This window comes from Gymnodraco acuticeps, unplaced genomic scaffold (genome assembly GCF_902827175.1).
Source record: "Gymnodraco acuticeps unplaced genomic scaffold, fGymAcu1.1, whole genome shotgun sequence".
In the NCBI taxonomy this organism is placed as follows: Eukaryota; Metazoa; Chordata; class Actinopteri; order Perciformes; family Bathydraconidae; genus Gymnodraco; species Gymnodraco acuticeps.
Window position 1 is genome coordinate 51,121 of NW_022991738.1, and position 22,794 is coordinate 73,914.

Below are 22,794 nucleotides of genomic sequence, written 5' to 3' on the forward strand. Positions count from 1 at the left end.
TTGGTGCGATATATATATTTTAAAAAAAATTATATATATTTTTTAAACACCTTGAATTTCAGGGGGGGGGCGCGGGGCTCTGTTGGCGGGGTGCAGCGCCCTTCCAAGACAATGGTAGGGGAAACACTGGATAGTAGTGTTTAATCAACGATAGGTTTTCCCCCCCTCAAAAAGTGATTGGTTCACTGCATCGCAGGTATTATTGTGATTGGCTCTTGGGCCACATCAAAATTAGACGCGCTGTCATCCTCTCATACTGACACCTGACACCACACATACACACGTAGGGAGAGCCGGGACGAAAGTAACACGGGACGAAAGTAACACGGAACGAAAGTAACGGAGCAATTTTATCCGAGCCCAAACAACTTTGACCGGCCAAATTACATCAGAATTATCAGCATTCAATACTTAACAGACCTACTAAATATCAGGTTTAACTGTCGTGTTGTCACGATACCAACATTTTGGTTTCGATACCAAGTCAAGAATTGCGATTCCGATTATTTTTCGATACTTTTCTTAAAAAAAGGGAAACAGTCTTAAATGTAATTATTGTGCTTTATTTCAGACCAGAACCAGAACCATAACACAACCTTTAAACAATGAGAACAATAAATACAATAAATGACAATAATTCGTATTAAATAAAATTAATACATTTCTTACAGACAGGCCTCGTGGTGTCCGTAGGCTTGCCCTCACTGTCAGAGATATAGCTAAAATACTTCCACATTTCGCTTCTGGCGTCTTTTTTGTCAACAAGCCGAGGGGCAGCGGCAGTTGCACTCCCACTTGCAGCCATGCTTCTCGTTTTCTCACATGCTCTGGCAGCTAGCGCGTGCACGAGAGCGGGGAGGCACTTGAGCGTGCTTTAGAGGGGCGGGACTGCAGGCACGGCTGCAGAGCAGGGAGTGGAAGCAGAGCGCTGAACACACACAGCTCTTATTTAAACGGCGCTTTCTCACCGGAGTACTTTCCGCCGTCATTCTTAAACGGAGGAATCGTAACGTTTTTAACGGCAGGGTATCGCGGTATACCTTTCAAGTATCGGTACACCGTGCACCACTAGTCAGGAGTCAGTGTCTCTCCCCCAAACTCACACATATAAAATTCAATATGAACTGAAGAGCCGCATGAAACTAGGCAAAGAGCCGCATGCGGCTCGAGAGCCGCAGGTTGGCCACCCCTGATCTATGCGATGGATGCACGCAGGGCCGCTTTTCGCATAGGCGGTCGCCTGGGGCGCCAGTTCTGGGGGGGCGCCGCGCTGGTAGCTTTGGGAGGGAAAAAAACATGTTTAACCGTTGGTGCTCATCCTAATTTCCGGCCAAGATGTAACAACATTCATAATTAAGTAAATGTAACACCCTTTTCTCCCCGGTTACACGTTTCATTTGCCCTGTACGATGGGCGCTGTAAGTGATGAAAGTGGGGGATGTTGGCTTATCAGACGCCCGCAGCTCACAGTGCGAGTGAGCGTGGGAGCGAGAGAGAGAGGGAGAGAGAGAGAGGGTGCAACGGTACCGGCGCTGTTGTTATTAGCATCTGATGCTAGCTGCTCTAACGGATATAAGAAGAAGATGTTTCTACAACAAGGGTGGAGGCTGATAGGCTCAGTGAGGTAAAGGACTCTGAGTGTTTAGATAGTTAACTTTAGTCTAAGTTATCTCAGTAGATCTCAAACGTTTTGATCACAATTTATGTAAACAAATATTTCCAAGGCACTCCTTTATAATTATTGGGATAAACAGGTTTGAAATCATTTCAATGTATGCTCTAAGACAGTAAACCAAAAATATCGTTTAAAACTGGAGAGATACAAAAATATCGTTAAATGCATAAATAAATAAATGTTAACTAGGTAAAAAATATATCATAATCAGAATACCTTTATTAGTCCCATAGAGGGGAAATGTACATAGTTACAGCAGAAAAAAGAGCCAGAGACAGCTTAATGTTACATGCATTAAAAAGGACTAATATATAATAACAAATTAAAAGTTACATAATTTTCAAAATACACATCCTGTAACAGTTCTTAGGATTTAGCAGCCAGGTATATATAGCACAGTTTTAACGGCATATATATATATATTGCACATATATGCACATTGGGGGGGGGGGGGGCGCCAGCAAAAATCTCGCCTAGGGCATCAAATTGACTAGAACCGGCCCTGGATGAACGTTTAAAAAAAATGTACATTACATACTACCAACAGGTCTTAAGCTACCAAACAAGTAAAGACGAGATACAATGACTCATAGTGTAGCTGTAATTTGAATTTTTTGTTCAGTTTTTGCCCTGTTTCTCCTTCCAAGAAACTGCTGTGGACAGATCTGTTACAGGAAAATACAGCCAACTATGTTAGCTACATAGTTTAAGAAGAGTTAATCTGGCTTTATGAAATGGGGGAAGATGATTGTATTTTTTAACACACACATTTGTGATGCCACATGGTCACACACACTGAGCCGAAGAACAATATCCAATCTGAACTGAAATCACGAAAGGTACTGTACTTCTTTACGGTGATGTTCATATAATTGTTGCATGTGAAATAATTGTTGTTTTTATTATTTATATTGTCAATAGAGCTTGAGGATTGTAGAAATAGAGGCACTCACTTATTTCCCAGCTGGAGATGTCTACGAGTTGGGCAAGTAGGACAAACTTCCCTTAAGAGTTCCTATTGGCGGTGTGAATACTAACAGAAAAACTGAAAAAAAGCCTTTGAAGGAATGTAGTTCCCAGAAGCCTGGAAATGCCTACAGTATAATTGATGGCTCCATTCCTTCTAGACAATTCCTTCTAGGTGAGCCAATTTCAAACTTTTTCATGCCTACTTACTGACGTGTATTACTGAAACATTTAATAGTATAGGGCATTTGTTAATGCTAATCCCAAGTGGGCTTTAGTTAGAATTCAAGCAGTGAAACATTGCTGTTACGCCATGTTTACATTTTTAATGATGTTGTATTATATTCCAAGTAATTACTGTAGATGCAGTTATTATATATCACATAAAATATGAAGATGTTTTCATCAACAACACCTTACAGTTTAATAGAATTGCGGTTATTGATTTGTGCCGATTCTATCTTCAGCGTGTATTGACAGCAAAATAAATAATAAACTAAGTATAGCTTTATAGAAATGCTTGAAAGGGATTATACAACCTGGGATTTCTTGCAGTTCCATTTCAGTGTGTGTTGATGTTGAGTCGTGACTAATGATCACCAACACTTCATAACTTGTCAAACGGGCCGCGAGATTGGTGAAAGAATGGGGTTGTATTGGAAAATGACCTCCGTTGTTTGTTTAGTGCTTTGCATAATCTTAAGGGGGGGAAAAAAAGATTCAGGCAAAAGTGAATGATTGAAAAAGAGAGTGTTGAAACCAGTACACATTTGTCTCCACTCTCACTTATCAACACTTGGTGGAGGGAGGCTAATTCAGCTGGCATGTGGAAGAAAAACATCTTGATTAACATATCTCAGCGGTCTCATGCTCCTGCGCCGGGGGCCTGCTTTATAGGTAATTCTGTTAGTTCATTTTCTCCAAACATAAGCATGGAAGCAAAAAAACCCAAAGCTCCGCAGTGGGATACAGAACGAGTGATGATAAAATCTGTTTGACTACAGTAACATTTCATCATGGCTTCTTTGTTGCTGCAGCTGTGCCAGCATTTCCATTGAGATGCTATACAGTAACTCCAACTCATATTTATTTTTCATCAAAGCGGAAGCGTCACAAACTGAAAACTCTTTCACGAGGTTAAGTACGTGTGATTAGGATATAGAGCACTTCGTTTTGCACCGGCCTTTCAATTAAAACACTAAATAAGACGCCATCGCTAATCCTCTCCACGTGGCGCCATTTAAAAGCAGAAAGAGACACACACACACACACACACCGGTAAATGAACTTTCATTTCCTTATGTAAATTGAGGCAGCAATTAATTTGTTGATGAAAAACCATTCATCTTTAATTATGTCTTGTTAGCCTGGATGTGACAACCTCCTCCTGCTGCTCAGTATCTGGATTTTTCAGGAAATCGACTTAAACTGAATTGATTTCGAGTTGAACACAGAAGCTTTCTCTGTCACACACACACATACACACAATAAAGTAAACCCCTGTAGTACAACCATGGTGCCATGCTTCTAAATTGCCCCCTACAGGCCGAAAGCAACACAGCACCTTTAGTAACAGAGCGAGTCTCAGCAGTGTGACTGAATGTACTGTAACAGAGCCTGGGGGGCCTCAGCCAAATCCATTTCAATGGAATTAAGAATATTAAATATGGAAGCAGCTGGAGACCTCCCCGTTCCCTCCCTCCCTGCTTTTGTTTGCTAACTGAGCTGTATCAGTCCTTCTAGTTTATTCTCCCGTCTAATTAACCCTGCAGAATGCAATAAGAGCCGAGACTCTCCATCCTATTATTTTGTTCAATTACGTCTCAAGATGAGGAACGGGAGGGGAGGGCACACACTCTATACAAGAGGGGCATGCATCACGCACTCTCAGTCTGAATCAGGCACAGTTACATTCTGTCCCTTTTTTTTTTCATTGAATACCTAGAATAGCACTCGAAGAGCACAACCCAAGGGAATGTGTTCTCCCGACTTGGCTGTCGTAACGTGAAAACAACATAGACCATGAAAATAATGTGTTTTGTTTCTTATTTGTAACGTTGATATCTGCCCAAATACCCTGTCTCGCAATGTTTACCAATGTGAAATATATCTAGATAGATGTATCTGCCCAGTGATTCAGATTTGCTTAGACATTAAATAGTTTCTTCCTTGTCCCATGCTACCGCCTTCCACCAAGTTCCATGGCACTTGGACCACTAAGTTTCTGTTTTTCTGTCTGAAAAACAAGTTGTCAGACAAATGAAGCCAAAAAATGTGCAGATGATATATGTGGCATTATTTTCATACAGGAACCACAGGTATCTGTAATTATTCCTATCTGAAAGTAGCTTTTAAAGACATGAACAAATCCTTAACTAAATGACTAGATTGTACATTCATATCTAATGTAATATTCCATTCTCTACACACTTAATGTAAATAATATCCTGCTTTCTATTGTGTTAACTGAAAATTGGCGCTTCAATAGTGTTTTTTGTCAGAGTTCATCGATTGTTATCTTCACGGCCTACTGTATATTTTCTACTTTTTTATGCTGTTTTATTGTTTATTTATACTCTTTATTTTCTACTTAAGTGCAATACCTTGTTTTGTTTTTGATGCCTTTGCAACGCAATCAAATCCCATTTTAGGATCAATAAAGTACATCTCATCTTATCTTAGAGAGAAAGGAGGACTGAAATGAAGACTAAAACACAAAGACTATGAGTTAGTAAAAATACGTGTAAACACTGCTCAATTTAATACTTAAGAAATATGCAGTGCACATGTATTATCGGGATGGAAGTACAGTCAATACATTTGTTAGAGCTCAGGCACATACATAATGCATTTTGTGAGTAACACTGAATGTAAATATAACTAAGAAAACTCCACCGGGCCCCTTTAACAAGCAGCTGCGAGTGCTACCCAGACTTTTTTGCCCTGGGTTTCTCCCCACAGGCTATACTGTAGGCCTGCACTAACATATTACTAGAGGTTGTAACAGTTGCGTTGAGAATAACAAGAAGACCTGCCATACCATAGACACACTATGTAGGACTAAAAAAGTTGTGTCCAAATGTCTTAACCAAACTACAAACTGATTAGAACAGTAAAACGGGGGATCAATGATGTACATACCCTGTATCTATTTTAGTCATGCTGCACGCCAGAGAGCATATGGGGCATGATGAAATGAGTAGGAATTAATTGTCATAAATTATCCTTGAGTTAATAGAGTATGTATGTACTTGTGCAGTACAATGTGTAACTGCATAAAGTATGTATGTGTTGAAAACTAAGTGAGTCTTGACATACCAAAACAGGTGCAACCCCACTGCATCTTGGGAAAGGGCTATACACAAAGCAGATACATGACAAATACAAATATTTAATGTTTTTTAAAATTAATTCCAACAAGATCACCCAAAGATATTGATTTGTATTACATGGCTTAGTTGAACACTCGATTATGATTGGTCAATTCAGAACACGTGACACGTTGTTAATCCAGGACAGACAGACCCCTGATGAGCCTGTCGGGTGTTCTTTTCCCCATAATGACCGCCTCGCTGAACATTATCCCTTACTGTACATGAATGAGTTAATATTACATAATAGTATATCATGTATTAATGCTACTTTATTGTTAAATAAAATCAAATTGATATTACCTTAAACCGGTTACATGTTCTGATCAACACATTTTACAGTTCTAAGATTTTTCATATATATATTTAGTTTTATACAGTATCCTAGTATTGGTCGGACTTTTGTGGGAGGTTTGGAATGTAGTTTATATATAACAAAGGCTTTCTTGATCCAGATAAAGTGTTAAATCTGTATGAAAAAACTAGCAGTTGCCTCCTGCACCTCTCCTTCTACACTACAAGTGGATGGTAACCATACACTTATATTGTATCTGTGGGTGGTTGTTTTGTTGGTGCAAAAGCTACATGTATTGTACTGTAAGTGCATTTCTTATGAGAAATTCCTACAGTAATAATTATGTTTGCTTTCTTTACTCTTACACAAAATTGTTTCCGTGTATCTTGGGCTACAGAAAACGACATTACAATAGAAAAGCAGTCTTGTGGTTCTGTTAGCCATCCTCTGACAGCAAGGTTATTTTTCAATTACTTTAACAGCCGGTGTAAATCAATTTCAACATGAAAGATGGTCATCTGTTTAGACACAAATCACTGACACTGCACTTTGCTCTGTGTGATGTGTCTGACAGCTGTCTGAAGGAAGTACGTTTTAGCAATCAGTATCCAAAACCACCTCAGAAGATGTTGTAATTTACCACTTTACAAAAACTACTGCCGCCCCATTCAGAATGGATCTCCACCACATGCTGCGGAGCGAAGAGCTGCCCATCTGATGCAATGGTTTCCTCACTGAGCAAACAGATAGACATAAAACACATGCTCAAAGATAGCTGTTATTTAACCTCAATCCACTTAAAACATCACAGACACTAAAAACCATTTCATAGTCTGCCCTACACATTATACATTTGACTTTCAAAAGCTGATATGGAAAGTAAACACATCCAAACTGTAGAGTGCCTTTGCCTCGGATATATATATCTAATATATCTATATATATATATCTAATATATCTATATATATATATATTTTAACAGTAAGAAGCCTTATTTTCATTCACAATGTGTGCCTAGTGAAGAAACATTAGTGTCAAAAGCTTTGGCTAATGGTAATTATTTCCGCATGGGGTATAATGTAGATATTTTTAGTGTGACAAAAATGCAACATCTTGAGGCGATTTGAGTCGAATAATCTGATATTATATTCTGATATATTGTTCATACAAATATGCAGTTTAATATTCTACGGATGTGACCTGATCTTGATGGAACATTATATTTTGAACTTTTTTTCGGCATTGCTCTGATTAAAAATAAATTGAACTTTTTGTATTATGTCAGGTAAACACTAAAAAGAAGTCTCACACCTGGTGTGTATCTGGCTCCATGATTTATGACAATCTAAAATGTCTCCTACCTAAGCCAAGGTGTCTATCAGCATGCTTTCAATCTCTTTTAGATAAGAGTCCCCTCGCTGAATCCCAACAAGCTGTCTGGCCTTGGACGGAATACTGAAACTTTTAAGCTGAGAGATGCTGCCTGAGATGTGTGTGTGTGTGTGTGTGTGTGTGTGTGTGTGTGTGTGTGTGTGTGTGTGTGTGTGTGTGTGTGTGTGTGTGTGTGTGTGTGTGTGTGTGTGTGTGTGTGTGTGTGTGTGTGTGTGTGTGTGTGTGTGTGTGTGTGTGTGTGTGTGTGTGTGTGTGTGTGTGTGTGTGTGTGTGTGTGTGTGTGTGTGTGTGTGTGTGTGTGTGTGTGTGTGTGTGTGTGTGTGTGTGTGTGTGTGTGTGTGTGTGTGTGTGTGTGTGTGTGTGTGTGTGTGTGTGTGTGTGTGTGTGTGTGTGTGTGTGTGTGGCTATGGGCGGGTAAGTTTGGAGTTTGTCATTGACTCAAACTTGTTGTATGGTACTTCTACTTTCCACCCTATGTGGCAGCGATCGGCATAATAAAAACAAAGAGAACTACTCCCTCTGCACCTGTGTAAACATAGACATTGATTTGGTCAGAATCCAACTCTTATACAAAGCAATCTTTCCAAAAGAGTGTGAGAAGATCATTTGATTTTGAATGTTTGTCTTCTTCTGTCAGAAGAAGTACAGAAAATTACTAGACCGGAACTTGATGGAAAGATGTAGCATGGGCCAAATAACAACCCCATATATTATATTGTGTTTTACATTTGTTAAAATAGGAAGGAAGAACATTAGTACTGTGTTAATGTGGTGTCAGAATCATTGAAGAAATGATTGTTCCCACATTCCATTTTAAAGTTGAACTTTAACAATTTTAGTTCACTGCAATAGTATATTCAGACAGTTCAAGTAATGGCGGGTCAAAAACAATGGTATAGGTACATGTAAAATGCTGCCATTGCATTATGGAAAAACTGCTCCTAGGAATATAATGCCTCCTCAATGTATTAAAGGGGACCTATCATGCAAAATGCACTTTTTGATGTATTTTGTACATAAATATGTGTCCCCGGTGTGTCCAGTGTATGAAGCCTTTGAGCTCCACTGTTTCATAAATAATCCTTGATCTAATAATCCTTGTGTTTCATCACCGCAGCATTTTAGACAGTATCTGCCAGGTCCCGCATGAGCCCTCTTATTTATTTATTTTTCAGTTTAAAAAAAAAAAAACAGCTTTATTTTTTAATTTTGTATTTAGCCTTTATTTATACAGGTGAACATCTCATTGAGACACAGGGTCTCATTCTCAAGAGAGACCTGTTTATATCCAGAATCAGCAATTGTGTAACAGGAAGAGAAATAGAGGGGTATGAGGCATGGCTAGAATGGGTGATCTGTTTTTTTTACCAAAACACTTCATAGACATGTTTTTTATATTTTTTTATATATCTGAGACCTATGCTATTGTCTAAAAATAGCATGATAGGTGACCTTTAAATGGTGTCTGTTTTGTATTGAGTTAAAATAGTGCTTTCAAATACTTGAAAAGTTGCTCCTTTTAAAGTTCTATGCATTGTTCAACACTTCACAGAGGTTGGAATTAGAGACTAATTACTGTCCATCACACATCAAACCCAATGCTATATTCAGACCTTTTTTGCACCTGTGATAAAATACAGTGTCTGAAGATTCCGAACCAGAAAATAATGATGAAGAAACCTTAAAGATCAAATGCAAAGGTTTTTTTTTATAATTGCCAGTAAAATAGAAATCATATAGCTACAACACTATCTAAGATATTGGAGTACCCCTCTGGAGTCGGTGGAAGCGCCGGCGCGTCCAAGTGCACATTTATTTACGTATTTAATCATATATTTTCGCTTGTAAGGAGCAGTGTTGGGACTAACGCGTCACAAGTAACGCGTTACCGTTACTACATGGTGCGTTACTGCGTTAGTTTTTTTATATAGTCAACAGCCAGGCGAACAGAGATGAGAACTGTACTTAAGTACTTGAGTAAATGTACTTAGATACTTCCTGTGTCACATGCGGAGACGGGCTGTGGGCGTGTTTGTGTTGTTTACTAACAAGACTATCATGGCGGCGGCGGAGCTCAAGTCTAGTTTCTCCACCTGGAGATATTCTCACTATTTCACTTTTGTCGAGCACAAAGAAAATAACGTTTTAGTTAAATGTAAGTTGTGTCTTGGCGGGTCAAAGATCCTGTCTACTGTCCAAACCAGTCATTCAAATCTTTTAAAACATCTGCAAAAACAACATGCTGGGACGAAGCTAGTAGCTAAGACCACAGAGACTCAGCCGACGCCACTCCACCTCCACCTAAGCAACAGCGGCTGGATTTTAACCAAGGGACTGCTGGCCAGGGAAAAGTTGATAAAGCCATTGCACGGTATGTTGTAGAACACATGCAGGCTATTGCTACAGTGGAGTCACCCGCTTTCAGGGAGCTAGTTAGCATGATAGCATGTCCGGGCGGCACACGGCATATGGGACGGAAAACCTTTTCCAACTACCTGGAGAAAGAATATACAAAAATGGAAAGCCAGCTAATATCGATGCAATCCAGATTGCATATAATGCATGTCAAGTTGATCAACAGATTGTATTATTCTCCAATGCAATAACAGTACTGAAATGAAGGCTATAAGGGCATTAATGGGAGAAATTTTTCCAAGTAACGAAAACGTTACTTTTCACAGTAACGCATTACTTTGGGGTGTAAGTAACTAGTAAAGTAACTGAGTTACTTTTGACATGAAGTAACTAGTAATGGTAACTAGTTACTGGTTTTCAGTAACTAGCACAACACTGGTAAGGAGTAGAAATATGATTCAGATATCTGCGGAATCGCTAGAATCGTAGCTTTTGAAGAGTATCTCCTGTGAGACTGTACCCAGGGCACAGCAGCCAATATTGCCGCTCAAAGCAGCTTGATTCGGCGTTACACTGTGTGTGATTGGTGGATTTGTGTGTCAGTCAAGGACATCTCGGCCGGCCGGCAGCCATGTCGGTCTGAAATGACCAATGGACACTCTAGAAATCTAAGGACCTACCCACCAATAAAAACATATATAACAGGTGTCTCCCATCAGTTTCAGTCTTTTAGTCTGTGAAGAAGATAGAGAAAATGGCTCGAAGGAACTTTACCGTTGCGGACGCGCTGGATTTTATTTTCGCGAGCGGCAGTGAAGAAGATGGCTCATCAGAACCTGAAGGCTTCGACTCTTCTGAAGAAGAAGAATACAGGGACAGCAGGGATCCATTTGAGGATGGGTAAGTGTAAATATAACTTGTAGTGCATTTGCCATTTTGTGAGGAGTACCGCGAAAATGAACAATGGATTTATCAACCTTTTTATTTTCCCCTCATGAACTTTTTCTCGGGACAAAATAGACTCTTGATTAGTAAACGTTTACTCTGTGTAAATGTTATTTATGTGTAAACGTTATTTTGGCATGTATAAGTATATGGAGGACGGAACATGACTTAAGTATAAATAAATAAATGTATGAAGAAATACAGGAATAAATAAATACGTAAATAAATAAATAAATACAGGAATAAATAAATGACGAAATAAATACAGAAATAAATAAATGTTGAAATGAATACACAAATAAATAAATAAAAGAATAAATGCATAAATAAATGCATAAATAAATATGGAAATAAATACATCAATGTATAAATAAATAAATAAAAGTCGAAAATAAAACAGAACACACGTTATTATATATCTTTCATTTATTTCTACATTTACGCGACATACATTTATTTATTTATGTGTCCGTATGCTAATGAGGTGGGCGGTCCTAACCTCAGTCTGAAGCAGGATTGGTTACAGGAGTGTGTGATCATTTCTGGCAGAGGGCTCTACTACTAACGCCTGGATAACCGCGCTGATTCGAATGCAGGAGCTTTACTGTTTAGCCCTTATCTTTATACATCCATGGTTTATCCACAGTTGTAAGGTTTATTTATGGATATTGATTTAAGAGCCATTGGAGATCATTTATGATCATTAGCGGACCATTTAGAGAACGGAGAACCAAAAGACTATGTCCAGTTTCGTGTGGAACGATGTATCGAGGACTTGGCTCAGCTCGACATGATGTGACTTGCCACGAATCTATTGCTTCTGCCTGGCTCCAACAATTGGCGAATCCTGCTTCAGACTGAGGTTAGGACCGCCCACCTCATTAGCATACGGACACATACATGTAGAAATAAATGAAAGATATATAATAACGTGTGTTCTGTTTTATTTTCGACTTTTATTTATTTATTTATACATTGATGTATTTATTTCCATATTTATTTATGCATTTATTTATGCATTTATTCTTTTATTTATTTATTTGTGTATTCATTTCAACATTTATTTATTTCTGTATTTATTTCGTCATTTATTTATTCCTGTATTTATTTATTCCTGTATTTATTTACGTATTTATTTATTTATTCGTATTTCTTCATACATTTATTTATTTATACTTAAGTCATGTTCTGTCCTCCATATAAGTAAGGTTACATGTGTAGATGAATAAAAATAATCCTTTATTCGTTCCACAACGGAGACATTTATAGACATGTATTTTATTTGATCATACTGTTCTGTACAGATGAGACTTTGTCATAGACTTATTTACATGTGTGTCTCTGATAAACTTTATGTGTAAACGTTATTTTGGTGTGTATAAGTAAGGTTACATGTGTAGATGCATGATATAATCCTTTATTTGTCCCACAACGGAGATATTTAATTTATTTATATGTGTGCCTGCCATTTGTGGGGAGTGCTATGTAGTAATGGGGAGTACAATGTGTGTGTGTGTGTGTGTGTGTGTGTGGAACTTCGTAATAATTATTGTCCCACAATTTGTATTTGTTTTACAGAGAGGTTTCACAGCTGCCTGGGCCTAGCTGCCCACAGATGACATTTATCCAGGAGCCTCCAGCTGTGCCTGCCACCATGTTGAGATCTACCGTGGATCAAGGGCCTTCACCACTGCCATCCCCACCAAGCACTAGCGGACCAGCATCACGACAGCTGCCTCCATCTCTGCCTGCGACGAGGTCAAGATACACCTCAGCTCCACCACAGCCACAGCCATCACCATCAACCCGGACAGCAAAGAGGTCTCATAGAGCACACGTACCTCCCACACAGCCACCAGCTGCCCATGCACCATCACCCCCACCTGCACAGCAGCCAGCTCCACTGTCTTGGAAGACAGGCGAAGACCCTGACACTGCTCCCACTGTCTCCAGGTTTCAACCTGCTCGCACACCCGGGCCACAGCTCAGCTCAACAGTATCAAACAAACCCCTTGACCTGTTCAAGCTGTTCTTCAGTGCACTAACAGTACAGACACTCTGTACCAACACAAACAAGCGGGCTGCACAGGAGATGGGGAAAGGGTAAAACCTACAAATGGACTGACTTGACTGTAGAGGATTTCTATAAATACATGGGGCTGCTGAAACTGGACAATGTATTGGACTACTGGAGGAAGGATCATTTTGTCAGTGTATAATGAATAGTTGGTTGAAGGAAAAAAAGTTCTGATGTTCAATATTGTAAATAGTGAGATTTTGCAGTTATATTTATATACATTGTTGGTATTATAATAAATTGTTGGTTGAAAAAAAAAGTTCTAATGCTCAATTCTTTTTTTTTTTACACATCACATGAACCTTGTTATGTAATATGAAGTCATTATTCAGTCCTGATGTATCTCAGTCCCTGCTGTGGTGAAAGTAGAGTGATTGACAGCTGTTTTACTCAGAATGCGAATTTATAAAATTTCATTTTAGACATGAATAACACATTTATATACAGTGTAATTCAAATATTTCACTACTTTTGTAATCCTAAGACTTTGGTAACCAAATCTAAAACACCAAAACAATTCGATCACATGAGTAAATTTGTGTTTTCACAAGAGTTTTGAAGATTTTCCCAAAATCGGATGTCAAATTTTAAGCTTTTGAGCTACTTATCTCATCAAACAGTGCTCTAAGGTGAGTCATTTGCATATATAGCAATACTAGAGATTGTCCTGAACATTTTGATATGTAACACATGGGTGCCATTTTAGAAGAAATACATTTAAAAGGTGATTTAAGAAAACATCTAAAATCGAGAAAATACCCTTAGACTCCAGAGGGTTAAAATCGGAGATAATATGCGTCTGGCAATGCGCAATATTTATTTTGTTCAACCCCCAACACCAAATCCGACGATTTATTTTCTCAGCCGCTCCTCCGCAAGATGGCGTCGCGTGACGTCACAGTGGCCAAACAAACAAACCTTGGCTTATCGCTCACAGCTGCTTCCGCCGATAGTACAACTTAGTTTCGTTATCATGTCTGATTCTGAGTAGACTATAGACTAAAAGCTTTAGGAATCCAAACTATAACATATAATAAGTACCCTGTATCAAGATTGATGCAAAACAAGTGAAATTTGACCTTTTCAGAGAGGTTTAGAAAAAGAAAGTCCAGGCGCTCTGAGTGAGCCTCTGAATTAGCCCCGAGCGAAAAATGCTCGCAGCGGCTCGCAGCGGCTCACAGCGGCTCGCAGCGGCTCACAGCGGCTTCCGCCGATAGTACAACTTAGTTTCGTCTATCATGTCTGATTCTGAGTCGGAGGCCACCCAATATCTGGAGTATGTTGTCGACATCCAACTATATCTATACGAGCCTCTGTTGTCGAAGAGGAAATACAAGGAAACGTCACCTGATATCAGTGCTGATGGCGATGATTCAAGTTCGCCATCTGAGGAAGAGGCCGAGGGTGCTGAGAATTGGTGTAGATTTGGAAACTGCCAGACCATGCATACAAGCCGAGAAAACAAGTGCTGCCACAACTATGGGAAAGTGAAGGAAGAGATGGGAGAAGAAGTCTGCATCACCGACTGTAGGACGTTCGACATTTTCCGTTATGAGTGGAGGAGCGATGAATGAGCTGCAGATAAACTACAATGCTAACAGTGAATTAGCCCCGAGCGAAAAATGCTAACCTATCACTCCTAGCGCCCTTATTACTTATCCTAGCTCCACATCCAACACATTGTTTATGATCGTAAAGACACAGAATCTAACGGTGCCCACCTCTATAAGCAATAAAACTGCAATTCCGTTATCTGCGTTATCTGCTGTGCTCCGTGCGCTTTGAAATCTAATCAAAAGTTGTTTACCTCAATTCTTTGGCGTTTCTGCATCGCCCGGCTCTTTCGTTCTTTCAGTGGTTTCTTGTGCTGAAATGTGGAGGGGACGGCTCCGGGTTTCAGCCTCCGACGTGCTATTAATGCTTCTCCACCAACAGACTTCATGATAGCAGGATCAACGTCGTATGCATCACACGCGAAGTGGTCAGAACACAACTTGCTCCATTTTGTCGGTTGCCATCCAACACGATTCACTAAAAAAATCCATTTTTTGCGGATGATTTGGTCTTTGGGAAATGCATGTAAAACTCTCCCAGATCCCGCACCGTTCGTACAACAAAATGCTCAACAATAACCCATGTTAATTCAGTTTTATTTTCGAAAAACATGTGACCGAGACTGCCGAGTCGGGATATTTGGTCCAGAGACTGTTTGGCCACTATTACGTCACGCGCGCGGAGGCTGCTGGGAATTACATGTCAGAAATTCAGACGGCTTTGGGTCGAGTTTTGGATCAATAAAAAGCTTTTTTTTGGGTGTATTATCTCGATTTAAATAAAATAAAAAATACAGGCAGTCTTAAAAACAAAATTTCTATAAAAATGTAGCATATTTGGAAGCTTTGCATTTGATCTTTAATAACAAACAATATAAAAGCAATTAACATGCATTGCTGAAAGTCCGACCACTAGTTCACCATACAAGTTTACAATATGTGCAGCATTTACAAGTACATTCAAACAATGAAAACCGATAATTTAAACAATTAATTAAGTAATCTGTGAAAGTTAAGGCACTAGAAACAATACAGGAATAATTCATCAGTATAAAAGATGCATTGTGTTTAGAAATGTGCTAGTTACAGCAGTAAGCCATTCACACTACACTTAACTCTGGCTGTTTGATATTTCTGATGGTTTCTGTGCAACATCAACAACTGAGTCATACATATTTCATGCCTTTCCTTCCCGCCACCTGAATTGCGATGAGGTCCACAGGGTTCTGTTACACTGTGAAGATCAAACCTCTCCATGTGAACGCAGTCGGAGAAACTGTTAGACATATAGAATGCACTGGAGTGAAAGGGCGGGAAAAGCCACACGAGCTGACCGTAGCTCTTGAAATATAGGACTAGTGAATGTTGGAATACTTCACATTTTCATAATATGTTCTTGTCATGTCACTCATTAATTAGTTACATTGTTCCTGTACCTTAAAGGTCACCTATTGTGCAAAATATTGTATACATAAGCATGTGTCCCCTCTGTGTAAAGAGATTCTGAAAGTTTCAGGAAAAAAGATTCTCTAATATTTTGTCCTGATCCATTTATATAAAAATCTGTCTGAAAATGAGCTGATCAGTTTTGGCCTGTTTATGATGTCATAACGTTTGGCTTGTGTAACCATTAGCCAATAACCAACCAAGGTACCCCCCCCCCCCCCCCCCACCTTATCACCTGAATCTCCTCCTAGAGCACCATAGTGTTCTTTTTAACCAAATATCTCTCAGAGGGGCGTTGGGAGTGGCTCCTTATTTGCATCTAAGGTAACAGACACAGAATCAGCACTTTTGAAACAGGGCTGAAACAGAGGGGATTATGGGATGCTACAATGGACGATCTGTGTGGTGTTTGGAACCAAACATTTCAGAGACAAGTTTTGTATATATCTGAGACCTAATATATTGATGAAAAACAGTGTAATAGGGGACCTTTAATCTCCTTTTCTCAATTAATTTGCCATTATAACTGTAATGCAGCGAATGCTTCAGTGTTGCATACTCATTAACATTGAAGAGCAACCAACACAGGTGGTGGACAGTATGACACACGTCAAAACACCTACACCTATTTGTTTCCATAAAACCCACATACCAGTGACATCAATATTCATGTTACCGTGTGAAGTAATGGCACTCTTCAATCTCCCAGCATACGGCACACGTTATTGCTCAAGACTTAATCACATTTGGCACATCGCAGATGATGTACCTCAGAGGGGTTCAAAGGCTGACACTGTGAGCCCCCCCCCCCCCCTCACACAACATGTAGATATTATTTGGAGGATAATCATTCTCAAAGTTTTGGAAGTAAAGTTCTGAAGCTTTGAGGGATATAAACAGGAAGTAGTATGTTGCCATGGATTTAGTGAGTCATGCTGTGGGATACAACTTTAGCGCTTATTCTTAAAAATAGCTAGTGGCACTTTATTATTTGTGCACTGTACCAATAGATGTACAGACATCTTTCAATGGATAACTTTAAATACTGAATGACTATTAAAAACATGCAGATGTTCAGGCAAGTCCTAGAGCATCTTTAATGCACACTGAATAATGTTTACCTTGTTTTTTTCTCCATTTCCATTCATTTACAATATAGAGAACAATTACATATTGACATCTTCAGAAAGCCTATATAATACGTCTGGAGTTATGACCTCGCAAAGAAGTATACTTTTTATGTGAATTGTAGTAATCAGGCAGCAAGGTTTTAAAGTACCTTAATAGTTGTCAAATGGACCAAATCAGCGGCTGAACTAGAATAACTTCTGGCATTCAGGTAAATTGAACCTTGTGGCTGTATCTTTGCTTCCCCTTTTGTCCCTTCACATACACTTTGTGTACGATTATCAAATGATACGTAGTAAGAGAGTACCAGTGGCAATGTTCATGTTAGAGTGTGATGCTTAAAATGACCAGAAGGTCTAGAACTGACAGTCACAGTTTGTCAAGGCTTTAGAGCGTGGCAGCCAGCACAATACCAGTTGGTGTTCAGAGTGCTCACAGTGCCTTGATCTGAATCCCAGTCTGCTCAGTCCTGTTGATTAAGCATGTGGCTGAGCTAAATATAAATAGTGGAGGATTCAGCCTTCAGAACATGGACACAAACCTCCAAACATTGTGAAACACAGAGACAATATCTAGTTTTCAGACCTGTCAGAAGTTTCCCACATTGAATTTCATGAAGTGTATCTAATAGTTCAAATTACTGCTAACATATAGCTGTTTTCCAACTTTAAAACACAACCATGCCTTTTAGACTGTGTCCGTTTGCACCAACTGTAGAGTACCAGCGAATGTTTTCAGCCCTCAAGCTATAGGATGCAGTAGTAAGATCTGTCAGAAGATCTTCAGTAGACCTTTGCTTTTTATATGAACATCTCCTACTCTTTATTCAATCTGAAGTCATTCCACGCTTTTATGTCCCACTTGTGTAGTTTATTTGACCTTTACCTCCCCCCTTCCCCTTTAAAGATCAGTGACTCGTCAGTAGTTTGCTGAGTTGTATACATGCTATACCATGTTGACGGTTGGAGAAAATATCTCCCTGCTCTACATTTCTTATTCATGAAGTTATTTATTTATTTGCACGTTTCATGGTGCATCTCTGGCTCTGTTCCCTCTACAGTCCTTTCAATATCTCATTGTGAAAGCAAACAAATAGTCTATATATGGATATTTTCTGATGAATGAGCTGTTCACTGCATGCTTGCTGGCAGTATGATATGGTATGATGTCATCAGCTGTAATGTTGAGAGAACTTCTTGTATTGTATCCAATGACGTTGCTTTATATACGCCTTTGTAAGCATGTGAGAAACTCTCCAACTCATGGGTCTTCTTTAATAATTTACGTGTAGAGTGAACCCATGTAGACAAAAGGATATGTAGAACCTTTTGTATGGTTGTCACCACAGTTAGAAGGCGAGACCAACTAGAATACACAGTCTAAGAAGGACATTTAATTCAATTATTCTCCCTCAAATTTTCAAAAATATAGGTGTAATCCTAAAATCAGCCTTTGTTACCTTGGTAAACTGTTTAGACATTTCTTTAGCAAAACCCTATGGGTCTGTTCCATTAAAAAGAGGTTGTGTCTGACAATAAACCTGATAAATCTGCAGTACGCTTGACTGGACTTTGAAGCTTTGGTTGCTGTCATTGCCTTCACCCAGTATTGGCTTCTGAAAAGTTCCTCGCTGCTTTTTATAGGGAAACTGCCTGAAAAACTTAGCAGCGTGTTCAATGCTCAGGGTAAGTTGTCACTGTTTATTACTGCAAAAATAAACTTTCCAGAGAACACCTGTTCCCTAGACAAATGGGACCAAAGCTGATTTTCCACTCTTCGTTTTCATTAAACCGTCCATTGCAATATGTCAGTTAGGAGCCAACGCATTATGTTTGAGAAATGTAGGGACAACTAAAAAATTAAGAAATGTGTCTTTCCTGGACTAAATGTTCTTTTGAGAATAAATTCAGCAAAAGGGACTCATAGATGCAAATCCCATCCCAACACAGGGTAGTACATAGAACTCTTGAATGATCTAACAGTCTGTCTGTGCAACACAGAGACCTACACCTTGTGTTCATCCTCCACATCTTGCCTAATAAGCAGTGTGATTAATCGCCTTCTCACAGCACTCTGCCAGCCTATGAATCAGAACACAGCTACAGGGCCAGGGATTGGACAAACGCTGGGAGAAGGATAGACAGGAATGTAAATGAGCAGAGCGCCGGCCAGCTTTGACACCCACCCACTGTCCTGATGAGGGAAATGATAATTAGATGGAAAACCATAACAATTCATAACATTACCGGAACAGCATCATAAAAATGACGCTGTGTTTTTTTGTTTATGTCAAATATGCAGTGTGTAGAATGAAAGTGACATCTAGTGGTGATTGTCCAGATTACAACCAACTCCATACCCCTCCCTAAAGCCTGTTTTGGTTTTGCTCGATTTCAATGATGGGCTACTGTAGAAACATGGTGGACCAATGTTGACGGTATGGTTGCTTGATGACCTTTCCTAACTTTAACCATTCAATGTCAATGTCTTACCTTAACCTTAATGAGGTTTAGACAAATATAAGAAACCATCAAGACACAACCACGTGGTTAGGACCCGCGCTCGTTGTAGCTGTGAATTCCAAACAAGAACACAACTCATAGTTTCAAGTGATTAAACACTTATATAGAATATTATCAAATCAGTTGTTGTACATTGGTGTACATTGGTGTGGGAGTTCCACTCAAATGGCACGTTTAACTGTGTGAATGTGTAGGCCAACACTTATTTGATAGGCCTACAATATTGGCCATAGCAGCATGAAGTTTAGTTGCGTATCTCCAAAAGGTAATCAACATCCCCTGTGGTTTCTTCCGCATAACAAACGTACTAAAAACATTTCATTGAATGGGATCATATTTTTCTGTGGCAACACAATTTGTTTTTTCTTATTGTTAAACCACACAAGACAGAGGATTATATCTTACAATTCTAGGCCATCCTTCCATATTAACCTTTACTTCTGCCTTTGCCTGGCACAGTGTGATATTAAACTCTGTGCATTGTCATACAATTTGCATGAATAAACAGAGTGTAGAGTTGGTGTGTAATGACCTATGCAAAGGCTGTATGCAACACAGTCTGCTGTGAGATAAAGTCGGAGGCCATTTGATGTTGAATAATTAAGCCGCACTATCGGGTATGTAAATGTGCGGGCATTAATATGTAATGTATCTCCATATGATGAATGAAATTATGTATGTAAAGATCTTTGCAAGGTCAGTAATTACAGCATAGCCTTCTGATCCTTTGTGTTTGAACTAAAAACACAAAGGTGCAATAGATGCATGCTTGTGTCAGCTTTCTGGTTTTGGGTGAAGCCAGAAGAGCACTTATAAAACAGAGCAGGCTGGCATACCATAATTAAATGTTCTATCATATTTTAATAATACAGTGGTAAAAAAAAAACCTGCCAAGTGATTTGTAATTTGTATGACATTGTACCATCTTACCTTTAGCCGTTAAAACGTGGTTTCAATTCCAAAGGGTATCTCCCTTACATAAAGTAAACAACAATCAAAGTTAAAGTTATTGGAAAACAGTTTTTTCCCATTAGTTATTAAGAGCTTAACTCTCAAAAACTGTGCCTTAATTAATTGGGACTGCATGGTTGTAGATTCATCCAATTTCATTGACCATTGTCTGACAATTAAGAAAACAATGACACAATTGATCAGATTATGTTTTTAAATATTGCTATATCCTGATTGGTGCAAAGACTAATGTGATCTGTTTGAAGATTGTATTACTCTTCCACCCAACGCTTTTGTTACACTATGTTTGAGCTTGAGTCGTAATTTCTATCGTTGTCTCTCAAATCACCAAATATTGCCTTTAAAGAAACTAATTCAAGAGATGTGTTGTTCCCTTATCCTGTAATTAGCAACCTTTACAAGACAAGGTAGACAGTGTAGGTCCATACCCTACACTGATATATTTATGAACCAAAAAATGACTTTACATTGAAGAGTTACACGAATAAAATGTTTCTGCCAGGTGCTCCAGCTGTCTTCCCTCCTAAGACAGCGGTTTTGTATCACTCTAAATAACATCAGCTGTGATAGACTAGAAAGCTGCCTGATTTAAGCTTGGATGGGATTCAGCACAGGACAAGTACTGCAGGTATACAGTAGATTATTGATGGATGGATATCCATAAAAAGACACTCTCTTATATTCAATGCCATACATCTTCCAGGACATCACGGTCCTCTTTTCCAAAAGTATACTCACTCTAAACTGCCTAGGATTTACTTTAATATTTGTCCATGTTGATACCCAGTGAAAAAGCTATGAAGTCATTCTAATGATATAATAATGCTAATAACCCTTAAGCCTCAATAATTACATTTTGTACCATTATTATCCAATCTCTTTACCATCTGTTACACCTTTCTTTACTTTTCACCACTGTCCATACTGTAATTGTGATTACAAATACCTATAGACATTTTTATCCTAGTCTTTCACAGAGCAGCTTAGAATATGTCAGCAAGCAAAACTAGCCTCTTCCCCAAGGGTCATCCAAAATGTCTAAGACATAAGTTCACAATCTAAATTCCACTTCAAAAATCACATTTCCAATAAAATATTATCATATTATGAGTGAAGAAAATCCCTCCTCTAGCCACCTGAAAAACTGCTGGTAGCCTTTATTACAGAAACCAGTTGGCACCTTCTCATTGTGAGCGAATTGGAACGCTTCCACAGGTCAGGTCATTGAATTACCTCATTAATCCTAGCTTCCCTCCTCGTCCTATCAATCCTTCCTTCCAACCTTCTTTACCTATCTCCATACATTTGCATACTTTGCTCACATTGACCCCATAGAGCCCTAAAGAATCAGTTTCGGCTGTGAGGCTTCCACAGAGGTATTTTTTCTCTACACACAACCACGCTGCCGTTTATTCCCCCCAAGGCTTTAATCTGTTATTCCTTCTATCTTCCCTAACGTGCATCCTTCCTTCTCCCGTTCTTCCCCATCTCCCCCTTCCCCTCCCTCCTTTCTCTCTTCACTGTCCACATTTGCATATCCCAGATGTGTAAGCTTGTATATTTCAAGAATTCTGTCCTGCAACTGACTTTCCTTCCTTCTCTCCATCCCATAGATTTTGTTTTTTCAACCACTCTCTCTTTCTTTTTCTATCTCAATTGCATCGCGTCCTTCCTTCCTTTCCTCTTGTATCCATTCTCCATTTGCTGCCATTTCCCAAGCGACCATGTCTCGGGGTCATTTCGAGCCTCGTAGAGATGAGATGCTCAGCAGTTTCTAATCACAGTGGGAAGGGGTAACTATTCCACAGCATTGATTCACACCAAAGGCATTACTCTTCTATCCTTCTATCCTCTCACCTTCCTCCCTTTCTTCATTTCACCTAAGCTCCCATTGAAGGTTTCAGAGTTGCTCTAACCTCCACACGAGATGTACTCCCACAAGCTCCTGTCGACTGAGCGATTACATCTGAATGCCACGGGCATGAGAGACCGAGTGTGAGAAAGGTAGAGGATTATGTCTTCCCTCACCTGTGTGTGTGCCTGCGAGTTCACACTGGTTCAGTAAATAATGTGTGAGACAGAAAAGAGACAATAGGA

At 39.2% G+C, this 22,794-nt stretch overlaps 2 protein-coding genes across 2 annotated transcripts in view; both read left to right on the plus strand.

Annotated features, from left to right (window-relative positions):
• Positions 1-22,794, plus strand: part of LOC117534853 (astrotactin-1-like) — a gene marked incomplete at its 5' end in the record, with an annotated part of 199,965 nt that overhangs the window by 49,607 nt on the left and 127,564 nt on the right.
• Positions 10,561-13,331, plus strand: LOC117534841 (extensin-like). The gene is made up of 2 exons (XM_034199072.1): positions 10,561-10,954; positions 12,578-13,331. Exons 1-2 carry the CDS (start codon positions 10,809-10,811, stop codon positions 13,104-13,106), a joined length of 675 nt encoding a protein of 224 aa, XP_034054963.1. The 5' UTR covers positions 10,561-10,808; the 3' UTR covers positions 13,107-13,331.